Source organism: Diadema antillarum, unplaced genomic scaffold (assembly GCF_040938485.1).
Source record: "Diadema antillarum isolate AM-2024a unplaced genomic scaffold, OU_Dant_1.0 scf00000033, whole genome shotgun sequence".
Lineage (NCBI taxonomy): Eukaryota > Metazoa > Echinodermata > Echinoidea > Diadematoida > Diadematidae > Diadema > Diadema antillarum.
The window spans coordinates 1,766,407-1,785,177 of NW_027270922.1; the positions used below are offsets into that span (position 1 = coordinate 1,766,407).

Here is an 18,771-nt window from a genome sequence, read left to right on the forward strand (position 1 = left end):
TTAAAGGGAAATAATCTTGGTGCTGTTAAGTGGAATCTTGCTCATATGTCGTGTAGATATCCTGTTATTTAAGACATTATAATACAATACAATGCAATGTAGCTCCTTCTGTAGCGCTCTTACGATAAGTAAGTATGTATCACAGTGCTTCACAGAGTTATAACTTACAGTACATTAAAGGAGAAGAGAAAAAAGTAAAACAGGCGAGGATAGGAAATACAAATTATTCATAATTGATCAATTAGTCATTGAAAAAGGAAAGTCTTCAGCAATTTTTGGTACACTGACAGAGATGGTGATTCCCTGATACTTTGAGGGAGCTGATTCCATAGGCGTGGGGCAGCTGCCGAGAAGGATTTGTCTCCTGTCTGAGTGAGAGTCCTAGGGACAGATAGCTGGGTTGGGTCTTGGCCAAACTGCATTCCTTGTCTTTCAGACTGGTAACATTCTACCAGAAAGCCAAGAAAACTCATATAGAGTTGTTGTTATTGACAGGAATATGATATTTCTATTAGCTTCCTATGAATTTCATCTTGTATTCAGAAAAAAAAAATGAGAGAAAACTTTATATATGTCAAACTCAAATGTCCAACTAAATCTCAGATGGTATAGATATACGCAAGAGCATACATGCCTAATCAGTGCTTTATATGAAATAAATATATTTAAACAGTTTGCTGATTTCTAAACAAACTTGAGCAAAAAAGAGCATGATTTACACTTCTTGAGTTGAACCAAGCAGGAATTCTTCGATATGTTCCAGTGGCATGGCGATGACTTTTGATTTCTTAGTTCTTTTGAAATTTTCAAATGTGGTTGCCAGTGTATGAAGACAGCTTCATGTCTTGTGTTATTAACTCACTTGGTCTCTCCATTGTTGCCAAACATGAGAGTTTGATCTGTGATCAGCTGCATCTGATAGAATAAGACATATTTTAGAGAGTTGCTCTGATTTCGTTTTTATACTTGTTCGATGATGAAGATCAGATATTTATCAGGACCAACTTTGTTTTTTGTTTTTTTCATGATATGTAGGAAGAGAATAATTTCAGGAATGTGCATGCTCCTGTGCTAGTGAATATTACCCAACTGTCCTTCAGCACCGATATATTTTTAATATACCTGTATTTTCTCTGTTTCATGATGTTAAAATGGATACAAAAATGGCTGCTACCATGTATGGCATACATTTTATCATCATCTGTATGTTTTTATGATCCTTGCCTCTTGAAGACTTGTACTATCATATAATAATAATGCTAGTTGCCAAAAGTCATATGCCAACAGTCCGTCCATTGTGGGTTTTAAATAGAATTGAAATCGTAAGCTCTCGTAACAGATTCTGTATGGTGTAGATACCCTGCCCCTACTCTTAAGCACACAATATTTTAAAGGCAAAAACAGATCAACAAAAGGTTTCCTTAGCCTGGCTGTCCCTTTTAAGACAAGCATCGATTTGCTCTTTTTTTAAACATGTTTAATTCCATTCCCTTTTGACAAACTACTATGTTTTGGAAATTACAGATGTGTAAATTCCATTCTCTTTGCATGCAACCTTTTTTACCTACGCCATTGAAAATCTGGTCACATTACACATCTTGAATTTATCAGTAGTTAGTTGCCTTGAATTCTCTTCTTTTCCCTTCCATATTTAAATTACTTATTTTCCAAGCATTTCAACTAAACAATTGAGACCTAATCTATTGCAATTTTATACTGTTAGTATTGTAGCTGTAATCCAAAGTGTCATATTTTTTAACATTGCTGCAACTCTAGAGATGTCTGATGTATAGTGAATAGGAAACAATATATTGTACAGTGTACATTTTTTATTGTCCTCTTGAATGGTAATAGAATGCCACAATTTTTATACAGTCCACTTGACATTGTCTTAAAGGACAAGTTCACCTTTATAAACATAAGGATTGAGAGAATGTAGCAATATTAGTAGAACACATCATTGAAAGTTTGAGGAAAATCAGACAATCCGTTCAAAAGTTATGAATTTTTAAAATTTTTGTGCAGCAACGGCTGGATGAGAAGACTACTGCAGTGTATGAATAACTTGCGTACAACAGTATAAGGAAAATATAAAGAGAATTTCACAAAATTCCATCTTTTGAAAAAAGTACACATTCCCCTGACTTGTTACCGACAAATGTTATGGGCAGTATTATTCCCCCTGCCTTTAGAAAGAGGCAAGTCAAGAGCTCTTTTATTATGCGAAAAAAATGAAAATATGTTGAATTTTCTTTTACATTTACTTTATACTGTTGTATGCATATGACTCACAAGCTGTAGTAGTCTCCTCATCCAGCGGTTCCAACACAAAAATTTTAAAAATTCATAACTTTTGCATCGATTGTCCGATTTTCCTCAAACTTTCACTGATGTGTTCTACTAATATTGTTGCATTCTCTCAATCCTTATGTTTATGAAGGTGAACTTGTCCTTTAACATGCAAGATGCACACTTCACCTTGTACTATACTGTTTGTGCTTTATCATATTTACATACCTTATACTTTCAAAATGATATAAATTTTGACTCTCTTGTCATCAAAACTGTGTGTCTTCTACATATTCAGCAATGAGATTTCTCACATATTCTTGGGTACTGAAATATCAGCAGCATCAACAGTAACATGATTATTAGTGGATACTTCATTCTGTTTCTTCTTGAATTTCAGATTGTGTACCGATATGTGTGTTTGTATGTGTGTGTGTGTTTGTGTGTGTGTAGTTTGTCACCTTATTTCAGCTGGCTGACGGACATTGGTAGTTAAAGATGTATGTGGCGTATGTGGAAAAGGAGTTACAAGGAAAACAGGAGGTATCCAGTGTGAGGGAAATTGCCAGTTATGGTTTCATCCGCATTGCATTAATCTAAACTACCATGAATATATAGATTTAGGGAATAGCTCCGTTATATGGATTTGCAATAAGTGCGGAATGCATAACATTGGAATGAGTATGACGTCAGGGATTGGTAGCGATATCTTGGGATTTTCGTCTGACGATAACACTTTTGATGCTCTCGACCCGGGCTCAGAAGAGGAGGAAGAAAATGCAAATGATGTCAATAATACGTCATTCACACAGAGTGATATTGGTTCACCACTTCATATGTCTTCACCCAGTAGAAAAGTTGTAAGACCTACGAAATCTAACTTCCGATCCATTAAGATCCTCAATGTCAACTGCCAAAGTATTCGCGCCAAAAAACAGTCTTTCCATCTCCTGACGCAAATACATGATCCAGAAGTTGTCATTGGTACTGAATCATGGTTATCGTCATCAGTCAATAATAATGAGGTATTCCCAACTGATCAGTATCATATTGAGAGAAGAGATAGACCTAATGACCCTCATGGTGGAGTATTTATTGCTACTAAGAGAGAACTTCTAGCTACAAGAGAAATTGAACTTGAAACAGATTGTGAAATTATCTGGTGTAAATTAAATATGGCGGGATCTAAGACTCTACATATAGCTGCGTACTACAGGCCTCATGAAAATGACGAAGAGAGTCTTGCAGAGCTTCAACGATCCCTTTGTAAATTGAATCGCGATCATATGGTAGTCATAGGAGGTGATTTTAACCTACCTGGATGGGATTGGGAAACAAGACAGGTGAAAGCATGTCATCACCCAGCGCTTCATCATGCTTTTGGTTCTATGCTTGATGACCATGGGTTAACGCAGGTAGTTATGGAAACAACCAGGAAAGAAAACGTCCTTGATCTATTCCTAGTAAATAATCCAACGTTAGTCACTGATGTCTCAGTTGTACCAGGCATTTCAGATCATGATTGCCCAATTCTCACGATTGCTGGTTGTCCAACTCGCCAGAAGCTAGTAAGAAGGAAAATTAACATCTACAGCAAAGCGGATTGGGAGAAATTTGCTGATTTCATGCAAGGTGTAGGCAAGGAAATTGAAGATAAGCTTGACTTTTGCTCAGTGAATGAGGCTTGGGTTATGTTCAAGAATGGAATAGAGAAGGGAATGACAGAGTTTGTTCCACATAAGATGACATCCAAAAAGAATGACATACCTTGGATTTCAAACAAGATTAAAAGGTTGATCAAAAGGAGAGATAGGTTGAACAAAAAAAGTCGGAACATGAAATTGAGAAACCACGGGGTAGTCCCTTTTCAATTGGAGGAAGAGTTGAAAGCAGTTAAGAAATCACTGCAACAGGAGCTAAGGAGGGCTTATTGGAATTATGTGGAATCTCTTTTTTCTATCGATGAAGATACCACAGAATTTGAGAGTATGAAGAGATTTTGGGGCTTCATCAAACACAACAGAACTGATAATACAGGAATAAGAGAACTGAAAAGTGATGGTATTACGATCACTGATCCAATTGCAAAAGCTGAAGCATTGAACCAACAGTTCAAAAGTGTTTTCACCAAGGAAACTCCCATACCGAATGACTTACTACCGGAAACCCCAGACTTTGAAGAAATGGAGGATATTTTGTTTACATCAAAGGGTGTAGAGAAGTTGCTTTGTGGTTTGAAGACATATAAGGCCCCTGGACCGGATGGTATAACTCCACGAGTCTTGAAGCAGCTGGCGAAAATTCTGGCTCCAATTCTTTGCAATATATTCCGGTTGTCATATGAATCAAGTGAAATACCAAATGATTGGCGTGAAGCAAATGTTGTACCAGTCTACAAGAAAGGTAATCGATCTACTCCTGTAAACTACCGCCCCATTTCGCTGACATGTATTTGCTGTAAACTAATGGAGCACGTTTTAGCCAGCAAAATTATGAAGCACGGGGACGAAAATAACATCATTTTTCCCCTGCAATATGGCTTCCGTAAGAACATGTCATGTGAACAACAATTACTTGGTTTCACAAGCGATTTACATAGGAACTTGGATGCAGGACGTCAAACGGATGTTATAGTCATGGATTTTTCAAAAGCTTTTGACAAGGTTGGGCATGAGCGGCTTTTACGTAAACTGGACTACTATGGTATCAGGGGGAAAAATCTGAAATGGATTCAAAGTTTTCTCAATGGAAGAAGTCAGAGGGTTGTTTTGGATGGTATTAAATCTTCTTCAGTAGCGGTAGGATCTGGAGTGCCTCAGGGGTCGGTTCTTGGGCCTTGCCTCTTTCTACTTTACATCAATGACTTGCCTGATGGTCTCGCGTCAAAGGTTCGCCTTTTTGCCGATGATGCAATTTCTTACATGACCATCGACAATCAACATCATACGCAAAATCTTCAAGAGGACCTAAACAAAATTGGTGACTGGGCGAAAAAATGGATGATGGATTTGAACACAGATAAGTGTGAGGTTTTGACAATATCCAGGAAAAGAAGTAAGGTGCAACACGTGTACCATCTAAATAACGCCCCTCTTGAATCTGTTGAATCCGTGAAGTACTTGGGTGTAACCATCACTTCTGATTTGAAGTGGACCCAACACATTAACAATACTGTCAATAAAGCCAATAACGTGCTTGCATTTCTAAAACGCAATCTTCGCATAAAATCTGATGTTAAAGCCACAGCTTACAAAACGTTGGTTCGACCAATTGTTGAGTATGCTTCCACAGTTTGGGACCCATCTACCAAGAACCTAATCCACCAAGTGGAAATGGTCCAGAGAAGAGCTGCGCGATTCACTTTAAATCGCTACCATAACACCTCGAGTGTCACCAAAATGCTACAAGAACTTAATTGGACCACTCTGGAACAGCGCAGAGAAAATGACAGGCTAATTATGATGTACAAAATACACAATAATCTCACTCCTCTTTCAGCACAGGACTATATCATCAAACAGGCTACTCACTTAACGAGAGCCTCGCAACCACACTCCTACCAGGTACCATATTCGAGAACTGAATCGCATCGCCATTCGTTCTTCCCAAGAACTGTAAGGAACTGGAATTCCCTGTCGTCAGAAATTGTTTCAGCGTCATCTGTGGGATCATTTCGAAACCGTCTAACGGTTGATCACAGTGGCTAGTATTTTCGTCAAATTTTCTATGTGCTTGTAAATATCTGTAAATAAATTGTATTATAATGTAAATAGCACCAGTGTGCAAGAATCTTCAGTCTATTGAAGGAGGCAGACTTAATCAGAAGAAGAAGAAGAAGATGTGCATGGTGTCATTGTGATGACAGACTGAGGGGGGAGGGGGTAGATGGGTAGACTATGTATGTGTTTGAATCTTTTAATATGATAAGGGTACCAGGTATATTACACAAAACTTGTATGTGTATGTCAGTCTTTAGTATGTGTTTTGAATACATGTGTGTTTGGTGTGTGTGTGTGTGAGAAAGATACACTGCAACCTAATTTGCTACGACTACTAACAAACTTCTGTCCACATCAATATTTAGCATGAGGTAAAATTGCACAGTGTGTACCAGGCGTGTTATGAGTAGAGGTAGTAGATTTTTATTTCACTGTATTCACACGCAGATATTAGAACAGAAAACGAGGAAGTCAGAAGAATATAAGCTGTAGGTGTGTCTTTATTTGGATATTAGTCCCTACAACATAAATGGAGACTTCATGATACGTCGTGGTGAAAATATTATGTACAGTCGAGGTGAAAAATTGTTTGCGGCAGACTTAAACGCATTAACAATTGAAATAAGCATTTTCGAAGGATGCGATAGACAGGATGGATAGATGACATGGTGAAGATTGATCACAACATGAGAATAACATGTAATTACACGTACCCGGTATATACACATAAACATTGACAGGGTCGTTAATGCATTATAATTATTATTTGATAATTATACTCTGTAACATAGAAGAGGTGGTATTATGGTGACTTCCAGGGGCAACAGATTCCATGGTATCAACTAGAAAATAATGTAGACAGCTAATAAGGGGTCACTTTGGTAGCTACAATAATTTCTGTGTCATATGTAGTAGGCCTTTGATACAACAGTCATTCACTTTAGGCCATTCATATTTCCTTGAAAACTGAAAGAGTACTTGTTAGCAGGCTACAAGCCATTTTACATGCTAATTTGTAATGTTGACGATAATTTAGTGAGAAACAAAAATAGAATCTTGCATTGTTTAGCATTTACTCATTTATTCTAATTTACCATACACAATCGCTGTCATGAGCAGCATCTATGATGACAACGATGGGTTTTTCTATAACATTTATGCTCATGACATTAATCTGAATAAGGGAGTTTTACGATGAATTTGAATTTATAGATGATTCTTTCAAGTGACTTGGGTAAATACGTGTATGCATTTTCTTTACTACTGTTGTATAAATCTTTCGTTAAAGGACGAGTCTGATCTAGTTGCACACTTGTACATTACATTGTAGTTGTCTCAATTCAAGGACAAGGTTTGGGTAGCTTCCTGACTGCTACTGAAGAAATATACACCTATCTTTCTCGGTGTTTGCACGCAACTGAATATCATATCATACTAAACTCCCTCATGGAGTAGACTTTATAGTAATGCCATTTACCCAAGAAAAAAAAACGCACAATGACAAGCGATGACAAATGATAACAAATAACAACAACCGCAACGGAACCACTTAATTCTTTCCGTTCCTTGTTGTATCTTCCATCCATGATAGGGAGCTTTAGATTTTAGACGCGCGGATGTTCAAAGGGAAAAAAACATGGTCTGAGCGTGCGCAGTAGCTTGACGTGCGCTACTGCGCACGCTCAGACCATGTTTTTTTCACTTTGAACGTCCGCGCGTCTAAAATCTAAAGCTCCCTATTATTCCGGACGACAACAATTTCTCCAGTCTTTGCGTGGAGCTGATGATGAGAAAGGAAGAAAGTGTCATGTGTTCTCATATAAAAGACATCCCTCCTCAAACTTCGCTTCTGTCCACGTTGAAGGCTACCTCATTTCCACTGAACTGAATACCAGGATTTTTGTCCTGCAGTGGAAAAAAAAATTCATACGATTATATGAAAACGAGATACACCTCTTGATATGTGTGTGTATCTATTTATTATTATATCTATCTAATCTATATCTATCTATCTACAAGTATCTATTGGTATGAATGAATATAGACAAATACATTCTTTACCAGCTAGAAGACGGCAACAATACTTGAAAATATGACTATCGGAGAATATGACCATTTTTTTTTTTGGGGGGGGGGGGGGGGGGGGGGCAGACCGCATATTTCTGAACTTGCCATTTGTAAACGGAAGTGTCCACAAGTGAAACTATCGCACAGTTCTCTACTCTACATCCCCACCATACACAATGTCAAACTCTATATATATACGTAATTCAACTTGTCACTCAAAAGCTATTCACATAATTCTTAACATTATTTATTTTACCTCATATAAGTCCAAGTTCCAATTAAAAAATGGCACGCAGTGGTACTGCAAAGCCACCCCGCGTCCGTTGCAGATGTATTGCCATCAACGTGATATGATAAAATCTCGAGTGAGCTAAAACGTTTTTATTTTGTATTACCAATAAAAACAGCGTTGCACATAATTTTAGTCAACCGTTTACCCGTTTTCTGTTCATGCATTCTGTTCAAATATTACTCATTAATTTTGTTCAAGTAACTTTGTGTTACATTTTTGCATGAAAACAAGAAATGCAGAAATCAAATGAAACGAAATAAAAGATAATAAGATAATGACACATTCGCATCCTCACCGAAGCGTAAACCGGATTGTCCATACCGGCTGATGATATATCGGCATCGTATGTCCTGCGTGTAAAGACGTAGAAACATGCTGGTTGAATCAAGAGCAGTAAATGTATTCCAAGTATTTGGACACACTTAAAAATGTTATTTCGGGACCTCCACTTGTTATTCAAGCTCTGACTGCTCATCTTTGAACAAGATGTCAAACCTTTCATTTGAAATGGGTGATATTACTGTAAAATGCCCATGTGTATTAGCTTTGACGTCTTTATGTGTGCATAGTATGTGTGGGCACGTGGAATTTATAACAATTTGTGTCAAGACAATCACATTATTACTCTTCAATATGCCACTAACTTCATCAAGCACTATCGGCATTATAATATCATTTTTGGTCAAAGAACCGTTCTTACTTCCTCTCTTGTAACTGCTCTAATTGAAGTCATAACTACAGTCATTTATCATGGGTTTGAAATTTCGATGAATCAAGTAGTACTGTATTGAGACTTAACAAAAGAAAATTCGTGACCGATCAATACAAACGTCTAGCATGTCTAGAAAGTCCCTCTTTGTAACTCTGCGGTACTTTTTGCAACTTAACGTGAGAAAAAACAAAGTGAAGAGTCGCCACAAAAATGGAATTTGAGATGATGACCCGCCATCGAAAGCAGATAACAACCACCAGGCATCCTTTGAGTTCTACCTTTTTAGGCGCGTGATCACACCTCCATGTGTTGAATTTAGGGACAGACTGGTATTTCGGAACTGACATCAAATAAGCTAATAATCAAATAATTGAGGGCGATGTTAAATTGTATCCATTGCCAGAGAAATAGAAGATGATTATATGCCTTACATCCAACATCGATTTTCAAACTTGGGATTTGATAAAAATGTATTCCATCAACCACGCAGATTTTGATTTCATTTCGATTCCAATTGCGGGTTTGTAAAAAGTGCTAACGAAGAGACTATCACATGATATGTGATAGTATCACGCCATGGATGTTTGGAGAAAACCATCTCTCGGTCACGTGTTCCAAAATAAAGTAATCCCATTGGTCAAACGTACTTATGTGGGATATGATATAATCTATCGTTAGGATACTCACAAATCTGGGGTTTTCTTTGACTGCTTCCTAGAGGCGAAGATAACGGAAACTACCGCAGCCGCCAAAAAGATGGCGCCAAATACGACGCCAATGGCAATATAAATAGAAGTGCCTGAAAAAGAAAAAGAATTATGTTATGAAAGCATGGCGAAAGCTAGTGTGAAATACAACCGTGATATAAACTCCGCTGCTCTCCGTATGCTTCATTAGTTCTTTTGGTTTATATCAAAGTTACATTTTAGGCAATCTATACATATCTGTGAATGGCAACTTCGAAGCTTGCCCCACCTATTGCTCTATAATCATGGAATGCGCCAGTTGCCACTAGCGTCTAATTTACACGCATTTCACGAGGAATTGTTAATTAATTAATGAATACATAAGGTCATATTTCATTCAGCACTTTAAAAGTGTGTATGTTGAAATAGATAGCAATAGTACAGATTTGCATAATAACACAGATTAAGCACCCGATCTTATACACGGAGAGTAAGAGCTATAGTAAATAGAAAACCTTAATTTATATCTACACTTCGAACATAACTAATAATTCTCTTCGTTTATTCATAGGTAACACTGGCCAAACTACATGGTCCGAAAGAATACTAGTAAATGTGATCTGTACTATGATCAGTACCGTAGATATAGATAGCATCAAGGTATACTGACTTAATGTTCACGGACATAAAATGCGAACTTACTTGAACCAGTGTTCGGTTCAGCTGAAATGGAAAAAAAGAAGAAGAAGAAGAAGAAAAGAAGAAGAAATCAAGAAAGTAATTAGGTTTTGTATAATATGTTCTGAATAACATGTACACATCTAACGCAGATTCGAAACTATCACGTGCGTATCATATCATTGAATGATTCTATCACTGTTGACTGTCTTGATAGAATATCATCAAACGTGTAGAAATTGTCCTCATTATACAGATTGACGTCTATTCACATGTCCAGACGTAACATTTCGAATCACACAAATCATTCTATACACATTAATAGCTTACAATGTAGGCTTTTTCACGAAATATCTCTCCTGTTTTCAATATAAATGTTACGTCACAAAATTAGCGTCGGAGAGAGAAAAATAAAAAGCATGCCATTCTGAAGAGCATGAGGTACTATGTTTCTTTAACTTAAGTGCTTTGTAAGTGTATAAGCTTTGTGATTGCACAAATTCATTTAATTATTCACGAAATTCCTTCATTTACAGTCAATATATTATGTATTGTATTATGATGAGAGAGATCGGCAAGAGAAAGAAACAACACCACTGGGAGGGGAACAGAGAGACAGACAGACAGACAGACAAACAGAGGGGGGGGGGGGGTTGGGAGAGAAAGAGAGGTGAGTTTGTACTGCAGTATGCAGTGGTATTAACATAGAATAAAATATGCTTTAATAGCTGGACTCAAGGCCTACACACCGTGGCCTACAACTCACCGCAGGCAAACTCGTCCGACCCGTCGTCGCAGTCCGCCATGCCGTCGCACACCCAGCTGTCGTGGATACACACTCCGTACCGTGACTGGCAGTAGTGCGACCCCACCGGACACACTTCGACAGGTGGAAAGGTCACCGTGGGACCATCTAGTAAGGAAAAGGTGGGAAAAAGATGCGATTACTACCTTATGATTCCCTTTCTTCGCCTAAATATCTCGGGTAGTAGCCCTATTACTGCAGACGGCATGCAATCCTCAGCCTTGAGAACAGACCTATGAACACCTATAAAAAGTATCTTTAAAGGTACTTTTAAGTATCATAGTATTTCATTCATTGCAATGATTTATGAGGGTAAAATTTTACTTAGCCAATTTTTATCTACGACCATAAGGCGAGAAGTGGCTCGGTTTCAAGTAAAAACCAAAATCAAAACCGCAATACATGCCATGTCATATGCATCTTTGTTGAACTATTGCTTCCACGACCATAGCCGTAACTAACATGACTAATATAATAATTTACGTCTAAAATGAATCTATCGCCTATGTAACGCGTTTACGGGTCCTGACACTTTATAAGCAGATTTCAGAAACCTGAAGTAAATGTATGTAAAGTAATGTATTCATAATAGCAGTAATGATGTTGAACCATTGCACAATAACTTGAGCTTTAGTTCGACTACACGCACTTTCATTTTGTACTCACTACAACCCGACGTGAAGGAGACGTCGTCGATGGCGATATCGCCCTGGAATTCGTTCGTGATCAGTCCCTCAAACACGATTTTGTGTGCGTTATTGGAAGAGGTGTAGATGGTGGCGTACCGCCACTCGTCATCCGTACCGCCAATTTTCGACCACAGCAGAAACATGGCCCCGTTGTCGTCCGTAGACTGAGTGTAGACCTGTAAGACCGGGTAGAGAACATTTATCAGACAATAGAAAGAGTTGTGAAAGGCCGACAGACATTCTAATCTTTGTTTGCATACTTACAGCGACCTACCACACATGGACATTCATTGATCGTTAATCAATTCATGCACCTGTTTCTGTCAAAAGCGTCACAATAAAAATTTTAAACATGTTTTAATCTCATCATCACCTCCGACATCCAGCCTGGATAAAAGCAAGACGGCGCTTTGAGAAATCTAAAAACTTACATGTGCAGAAGATGATAACTTTCTTTGTTATAAAAAAAAAAAATGCATGTGCAGTTGCAGTGTACATTGGAGAATCATCGCTCAAGCAATTTCATTTGCGAAATTCACGTACTTCACAAGAAAGAGAAAATATTTTGCAGGTTGAATATGATTTCAAATCTAATTTATAATTTTCGCACATTGTTTCAGAGTAAACATGGGCCGCAGACAACATGTCTGCATGTTTTACCATTAGACAACGTTAAATGCGTGTCCACTAGTGTCCACTTCAGTAATTAGCAACTTTGTGACAAAAAAAAGAAAGAAAAGATAAAAAAGCCCCCTCAGCCAAATAAGACCGAGATGAGGGAAACGGTTCCTTTGTCAGTGACGATGCACGATTACACAATCGTCATTGTCCAAACATCTGAATGCACTCACTACGATGCACATAATCATTTGGCGGCGTCGATGATGGATCGAGGAAAGACATTTGTTCATAGTCCATGAATATATGGTAGTAAGTTTATAATATAAGTACATAATTCTTAACATCATAATCCTAATTGATACTGTAGCAGAGTTTCTTTCTGTTCCATAGGATTCGAAGATTTTCTTTTAATTCACAGAATCAGTTCTAGAACCCAGTAAGTTGTTACAGTGTTTCGAAATGTTGAAACCCTAACGAGCAGAGGTCGGAAGGAGAAGTTGGTGTACTTTTGAGCTGCGTTTTTAAATAGACTCATCAATAAAACGTTGTGTGAATTATATTTGTCTATATCTGTGATGATTTTTATTGAAAAAAAAAATATTAATCAGCGTTTGCCTGCAATTATTTGCCTGTTTTGGCAACCAATTCATGGCAGTGGTAGGGTGACGTATGGGGAAAAAATGACGATCAGTACATACGATTTTGTTCCGCAATTAGCTCGCCTAACTGCTTCATCGCAGTTTGGATTTCAGTGAGACGACACGTATCCCCGAAGTGACACTTACCCTCAGAACTCCATGGGCTGGTTCTTTCAGGAAATACCAGAAGCGAACCTGGCACTGGCCGTCGCCCGCCGGGAAGGCCCCCGTCGCCATCCGTGCGGAGTACCCGTCCGACTGCTCTTTCGCGCTCACGAAAGCGTACTGACCTGGAGAGAAGTAATGCAGAATGCAGGCATAAAGTTTAAATGTTTCATGTATAGTTATGATATCAAAGGAATATTTCTCTTTTTGATGGATAAATGCATGTCTTTTGGTACTTTGGGAAATTGCTGTTGAGATTTTCACTCAGTGTGGAATCTAAAACCTATATCCAATTTCCTTAATATCTTGGTGAGTTGATTCTTCAAGTTCATTGATTTGTTGTTGTTGTTGTTGTTGCTCATTTTGGATCGATGTGATTGTGTAATCGAATGATATATTGATTGACTGACTAACGCTGAAATTGCTGAAATTGCTGAGATTGAAATCCTCGGGTCTGGAACAAAGACTGCAGAACGAGACTCGTACCATTCTGGCCATTGTGATCGTTGGACGGTCCCGTGATCGTTGACGTCCCGACGGCCCAGTCAAGCTCGTCGTTGGTCAGCTGCGTCCATCCACACGACTCCGTCAGATCGCCATCGAACGTGCAGTCGTAGGCGTGATAGGCTGCGAGGGGAAAACATTGGAACCGGATGAAATAAGCAAGATTTTTATTCCTTTTGCTTGAATAATAACAAAAAAAAAACTCTCTTTTTGGGTGCTATAAAATGTGCTGTGCAACAATCTAGCACTATATGTATTATGGTGCGGCATACATAATGCTCAACTCATTGTGTGTTTTCAGTTGTGGTGACACAGCAAACAGCCATTAATTGCAGATCTGAAAAAAAAAACAATACTCAGTATCCTATGATAAAACAACATGTAGGACAAATCTAAAGTATTGCTACTGATTGACAAATTGCCCTACATCGACGTAAATAAGCACTGAATTGATCAGTGTTTTAGTAGAAGCCATGACAAAAAATCATGGGCGTACATACTCGAGCAGGATTCGAACCTATATACGACCTCCTGATCTCCGGACAGGCGTCATCTCCACTAGACCACCGAGCTTCCGCCTGACAGCAAGTGTTGGTTCTAATCCTAATCAAGTACCCGCTGCATGCTATAACGATTAGAACCAACACTTATAGCATGCAGCGGGTAGTGGATTAGGATTAGAACCAACACTTGCTGTCGGGCGGAAGCTCGGTGGTCTAGTGGAGATGACGCCTGTCCGGAGATCAGGAGGTCGTAGGTTCGAATCCTGCTCGAGTACGTACGCCCATGATTTTTTTTTTTTTGTCATGGCTACTACTAAAACACTGATCAATTCAGTGCTTATTTACGTCGATGTAGGGCAATTTGTCAATCAGTTGCAATGAAAACATCTCGACGGAAGAATTTCATGAAGTTGAATAAATCTGTATTAGTTGAGAATTTAAATGGATGCAATAGCACTGTTTATGGTTATAGTATGATCGAAATCCACAGTAGCAACCGTTTGGAAACGTCATTTCGTTTCTACATAAAAAAATGTAACCTTTCTGTAGGTGTTCATAATCTTTAAAATCACTACCGACCGAGTAAGATCTATTCACGCTTAGACGTGATCTCTGATCTCGATTGACCTTTGTAGTTATGACTTGTTGATGATCATAATAACCCAAGAATAAGGAAATCAATGTACAAAACAATAAAGATGTCCATCCTACAATGTAATGTTCACGCTTTTAAGATTAATACCCTACATTCTGCCGTATACGTTTCTCGCAGATCATAAGATTGGGAAGACAAAGCGAAACAATCAGTCAAACAAAATAAACAGCAACAAACTAGTACAGAAAACATTGCAAGACGCAAAATCAAGCGAAAACAAAAAGAGATCTGAATGGTTTTATTGGTGGTGAGACGTACGACAATCAGACTCGTCGCTGCCGTCATCGCAGTCGGGTTGGAAGTTGCAGACGTACTGCATGTCGAGACAGGTATTGTCAGACAAACAGGTGAACTCACTCGGTAGACATGACCTTGGCGTGTCCGCTGAGGCAGGCAAGGAAAAGGAGAGACATATAGAACAGCAATTGTAAGAGTGTCTGTAAAATGTCTCTATCTAAACCAGTCCAAACATCTACTTAGGTTCCGTAATCATCTGGTAATGATCAATGATTATTAGTCACAGTCATGTAGCTGTGCGTTATAGATGAAGTTGTGAAAGATACTTCTCTGAAAGTTGCCTTGCGTCAATTTCCAATCTCTAGGAAATGTCTGGAATACAAAGCGGACATGCATTTCCTCAGAGAAGAGCGATTCAATGGGGTAGGGAAAACACAAGTTCTGGCTGTTAGAGGTATTGTGAGTTATCTCATTTCTTTCAGAAGAGTTATTTTGTGATGGGGCCCAAATAAAGGAAATCGGTCCTGCAGAATATCTTGCGATATCTTGGAATGAACTAGTCTGGGCTGAGTACCTCCGATTTGCATAGTGGTGTTGGGAAGACAAACAGGTACTGTATCAAAGGAGGTGTGTGGCACCTCCTTGCTGTATATACATTCGAATTGTACGAGAACGTTGTAGAATCCGGAAAGTACTGCGTACAGTTTGATGTTGATACGGGCCTAATACATGATTTGATTTCTTCATGGTCTTCAAAGTACACTAACTGATTATTGTCAGTGTGTATTGTCAACTGGCGCAGCACGTCCCTGAGATTGTCTTGGCATTAAAGATGTTATGTACAACTAAAATATCTGCCCGACTTTAAAGATGACTCACTATCCTGACAGCCGGAGAGGACGATGTCGTCTATGGCGATATCTCCCGTGACCGTGACTCCCCGCACGGCCTCGATGACGATCACGAAGCTGTCCTGGTGGCCGATCATGATGTCGCCTGTGTTCTGCCAGGCGTCGCCCTGGTCGCCGGACAAGCTCCACAACTCGTCAGCCTGAGAGATCGGAGGAATATCCGAAATATCGAATGGTTTTCTTACCAGAATCATTGTATATTTGATGAATTTACAGTGGCTTGCACGTCGAGCGAATTTCTTGTTGTTCAATTGAAAATAATCTTTCTTGCGACTAACACTTTGAATGGATTCTTTAACACTACAGGTACAGTACATTCTATCTACAGTGAACGTATTTCTCTGCAATGTCTCGCACATTTTGAAAAAAAAACTTTGCTTTTTAATTTACGTAGAATATATTTAGCAATATCGGTTTTTCTACATCTCTATGTAGTAATCAGAACGTTAATTATAAGGCTTTCCCGTAGGATGTTTTATACAGAAGCTTTTCAAAATGCTACTGGAAATATGTCAGCCACTTGGAAAGTTATTAATAATGTTATTGGTAAGCAAAAGAATATGTCAACATTTCAAATTATGCGTGACGGTCAAACACTCTGTAACCCTAGGGATGTAGCATGTTGTTTCAATGAGTATTTTGTTGCTATAGGACCAAGTCAAGCTTCAAAAATAGATCCCACACAAACTGATTTTTCGCAGTATTTAGGTGCGTCAAATGATAATTCACTATTTTTTAAACCAACAGATTATGGTGAGATTCTTGACATTGTTCACTCATAAAAATTAAGTTATGCAACTGGTCATGATGAAATGAGTACGTATTTTTTAAAACAGATTATTGGTAGTATACTGACACCCTTAGTGTACATTTGTAATTTGTCACTCTCAACTGGCATATTTCCGAATGCATGTAAAATTGCTAAAGTTATTCCAATATATAAAAAAGATGACTCTTCTTTTGTATCAAATTATCGTCCTATTTCTATTCTTCCTAGTATATCTAAGGTAATAGAAAGGCTTGTATATAACAGATTGTATTATTTTTTGACACAATATGATATATTTAACCAAGACCAGTATGGTTTCAGGAAATTTCATTCAACAGATATGGCACTAGCCGAATTATACGATAGAGTGTCGACTGCCTTAGCTGAACAAAAACATGTCATCGGTGTTTTCATGGACCTAAGCAAGGCATTCGACACTCTTGACCACACTATCCTCATACGTAAATTGCAGTCTTATGGTGTTCGTGGCATTCCACTTGAATGGTTTAAAGACTACTTGTTAAATAGAAAGCAATATGTGTAACTATGAATCTGTTAACTCTGAAGTATTACCTATACAATGTGGAGTCCCACAAGGATCCATATTGGGACCGTTATTATTTTTAGTGTATGTAAATGATATTTCAAACTCATCTAAGTCACTGCAATATATTATGTTTGCTGATGACACCAATGTATTTTGTTCCAATTCTGATTTTCATTCGCTACTAAGAACTCTTAACACTGAATTACCGAAATTATCTATGTGGTTTAAGAGTAATAGATTATCACTTAATCTGAAAAAGACAAATTTTATGTATTTCTATAACAAGAAGCACAACAATGAAATTCAACATTTAAATATTATAGTGGATGGTGTATTATTGGAACAAAAACAGAGTATTAAATTCCTCGGAATATATATAAATGAAAATATGAAATGGAATGTTCATGTACAATATATCTCTGATAAAGTATCTCGTAATGTTGGTATACTTCAAAAGTTAAAGTATTATGTCCCTCAGAATATTTTATTTATGTTATATAATTCACTGATATTATCGCATATTTCTTATTGCAACATTGTATGGGCAACATCAAAAAGCCACATTGATAGTATATTACTTTTGCAAAAGAAAGCAATACGTATATGCACCAACTCAGGTTATCGAGACCATTCAGATCCTTTATTCGCAGAATTAAGAACACTTAAGGTAAATGACATTAACTTTTTGCAAAACTCACTCTTTATGTTTCGCTTACATAATGGTCAGTTGCCATCTTCTTTTTACTCATTATTTCAATTAAATAAGGAAATACATTCTTATCCAACAAGACAATCTGATAAGTTTCACTTGTACAATCCCAAAACAGTGATGGCTCTGAAATCTGTCAGACATACCGGACCCTATGTTTGGAATTCTCTTCCTTCTGAAATTCGAAGTTTAAAGTCCACGTATTCTTTTAGGAAGGCTGTAAAAACGATGTTGTTATCTGAATATCAGTAATTCCATTGTCATTGTTATATACACGAAATTCTTTCGTACAAATATCGACACAATTAATCTATTATGTAATAATGATTATGTAACCGACCATGACCTGTATCAACTGTCCACCTGTACCTCGTTGAAGAATTATTTTGTCATGTCTTGCTAAATCAGTGATATAGGTGATTTTATTTTGTATAAACCTTTAGTGAAAGCAGACAAGCCTCTCCCTTCCTTTTCTCCTTTCAACTATCCTATCTCTATGCAAGTCATCCCTCCATCCTATTCTCCTTCCGATGTAAATTATATATTATGTTATGCTACGGGGGCTGCACGCAAAT

The 18,771-nt window shown here is 37.9% G+C and overlaps 1 protein-coding gene across 1 annotated transcript in view; it reads right to left on the reverse strand.

The window, feature by feature from the left end:
* Positions 1 to 7,844: 7,844 nt before the first annotated feature.
* The window catches only part of LOC139743115 (MAM and LDL-receptor class A domain-containing protein 2-like), a 40,727-nt gene continuing 29,800 nt past the window's right edge, over positions 7,845 to 18,771 (reverse strand). Inside the window, exons 37-46 of the mRNA XM_071653623.1 lie at positions 16,140 to 16,311; positions 15,282 to 15,407; positions 13,848 to 13,988; positions 13,344 to 13,486; positions 11,915 to 12,113; positions 11,210 to 11,356; positions 10,468 to 10,488; positions 9,767 to 9,878; positions 8,663 to 8,717; positions 7,845 to 7,913 (exon numbers count right to left, since the gene is read on the reverse strand). Coding sequence (XP_071509724.1) covers positions 7,845 to 7,913; positions 8,663 to 8,717; positions 9,767 to 9,878; positions 10,468 to 10,488; positions 11,210 to 11,356; positions 11,915 to 12,113; positions 13,344 to 13,486; positions 13,848 to 13,988; positions 15,282 to 15,407; positions 16,140 to 16,311 — 1,185 coding nt within the window. The remainder of the gene's footprint in view (positions 7,914 to 8,662; positions 8,718 to 9,766; positions 9,879 to 10,467; positions 10,489 to 11,209; positions 11,357 to 11,914; positions 12,114 to 13,343; positions 13,487 to 13,847; positions 13,989 to 15,281; positions 15,408 to 16,139; positions 16,312 to 18,771) is intronic.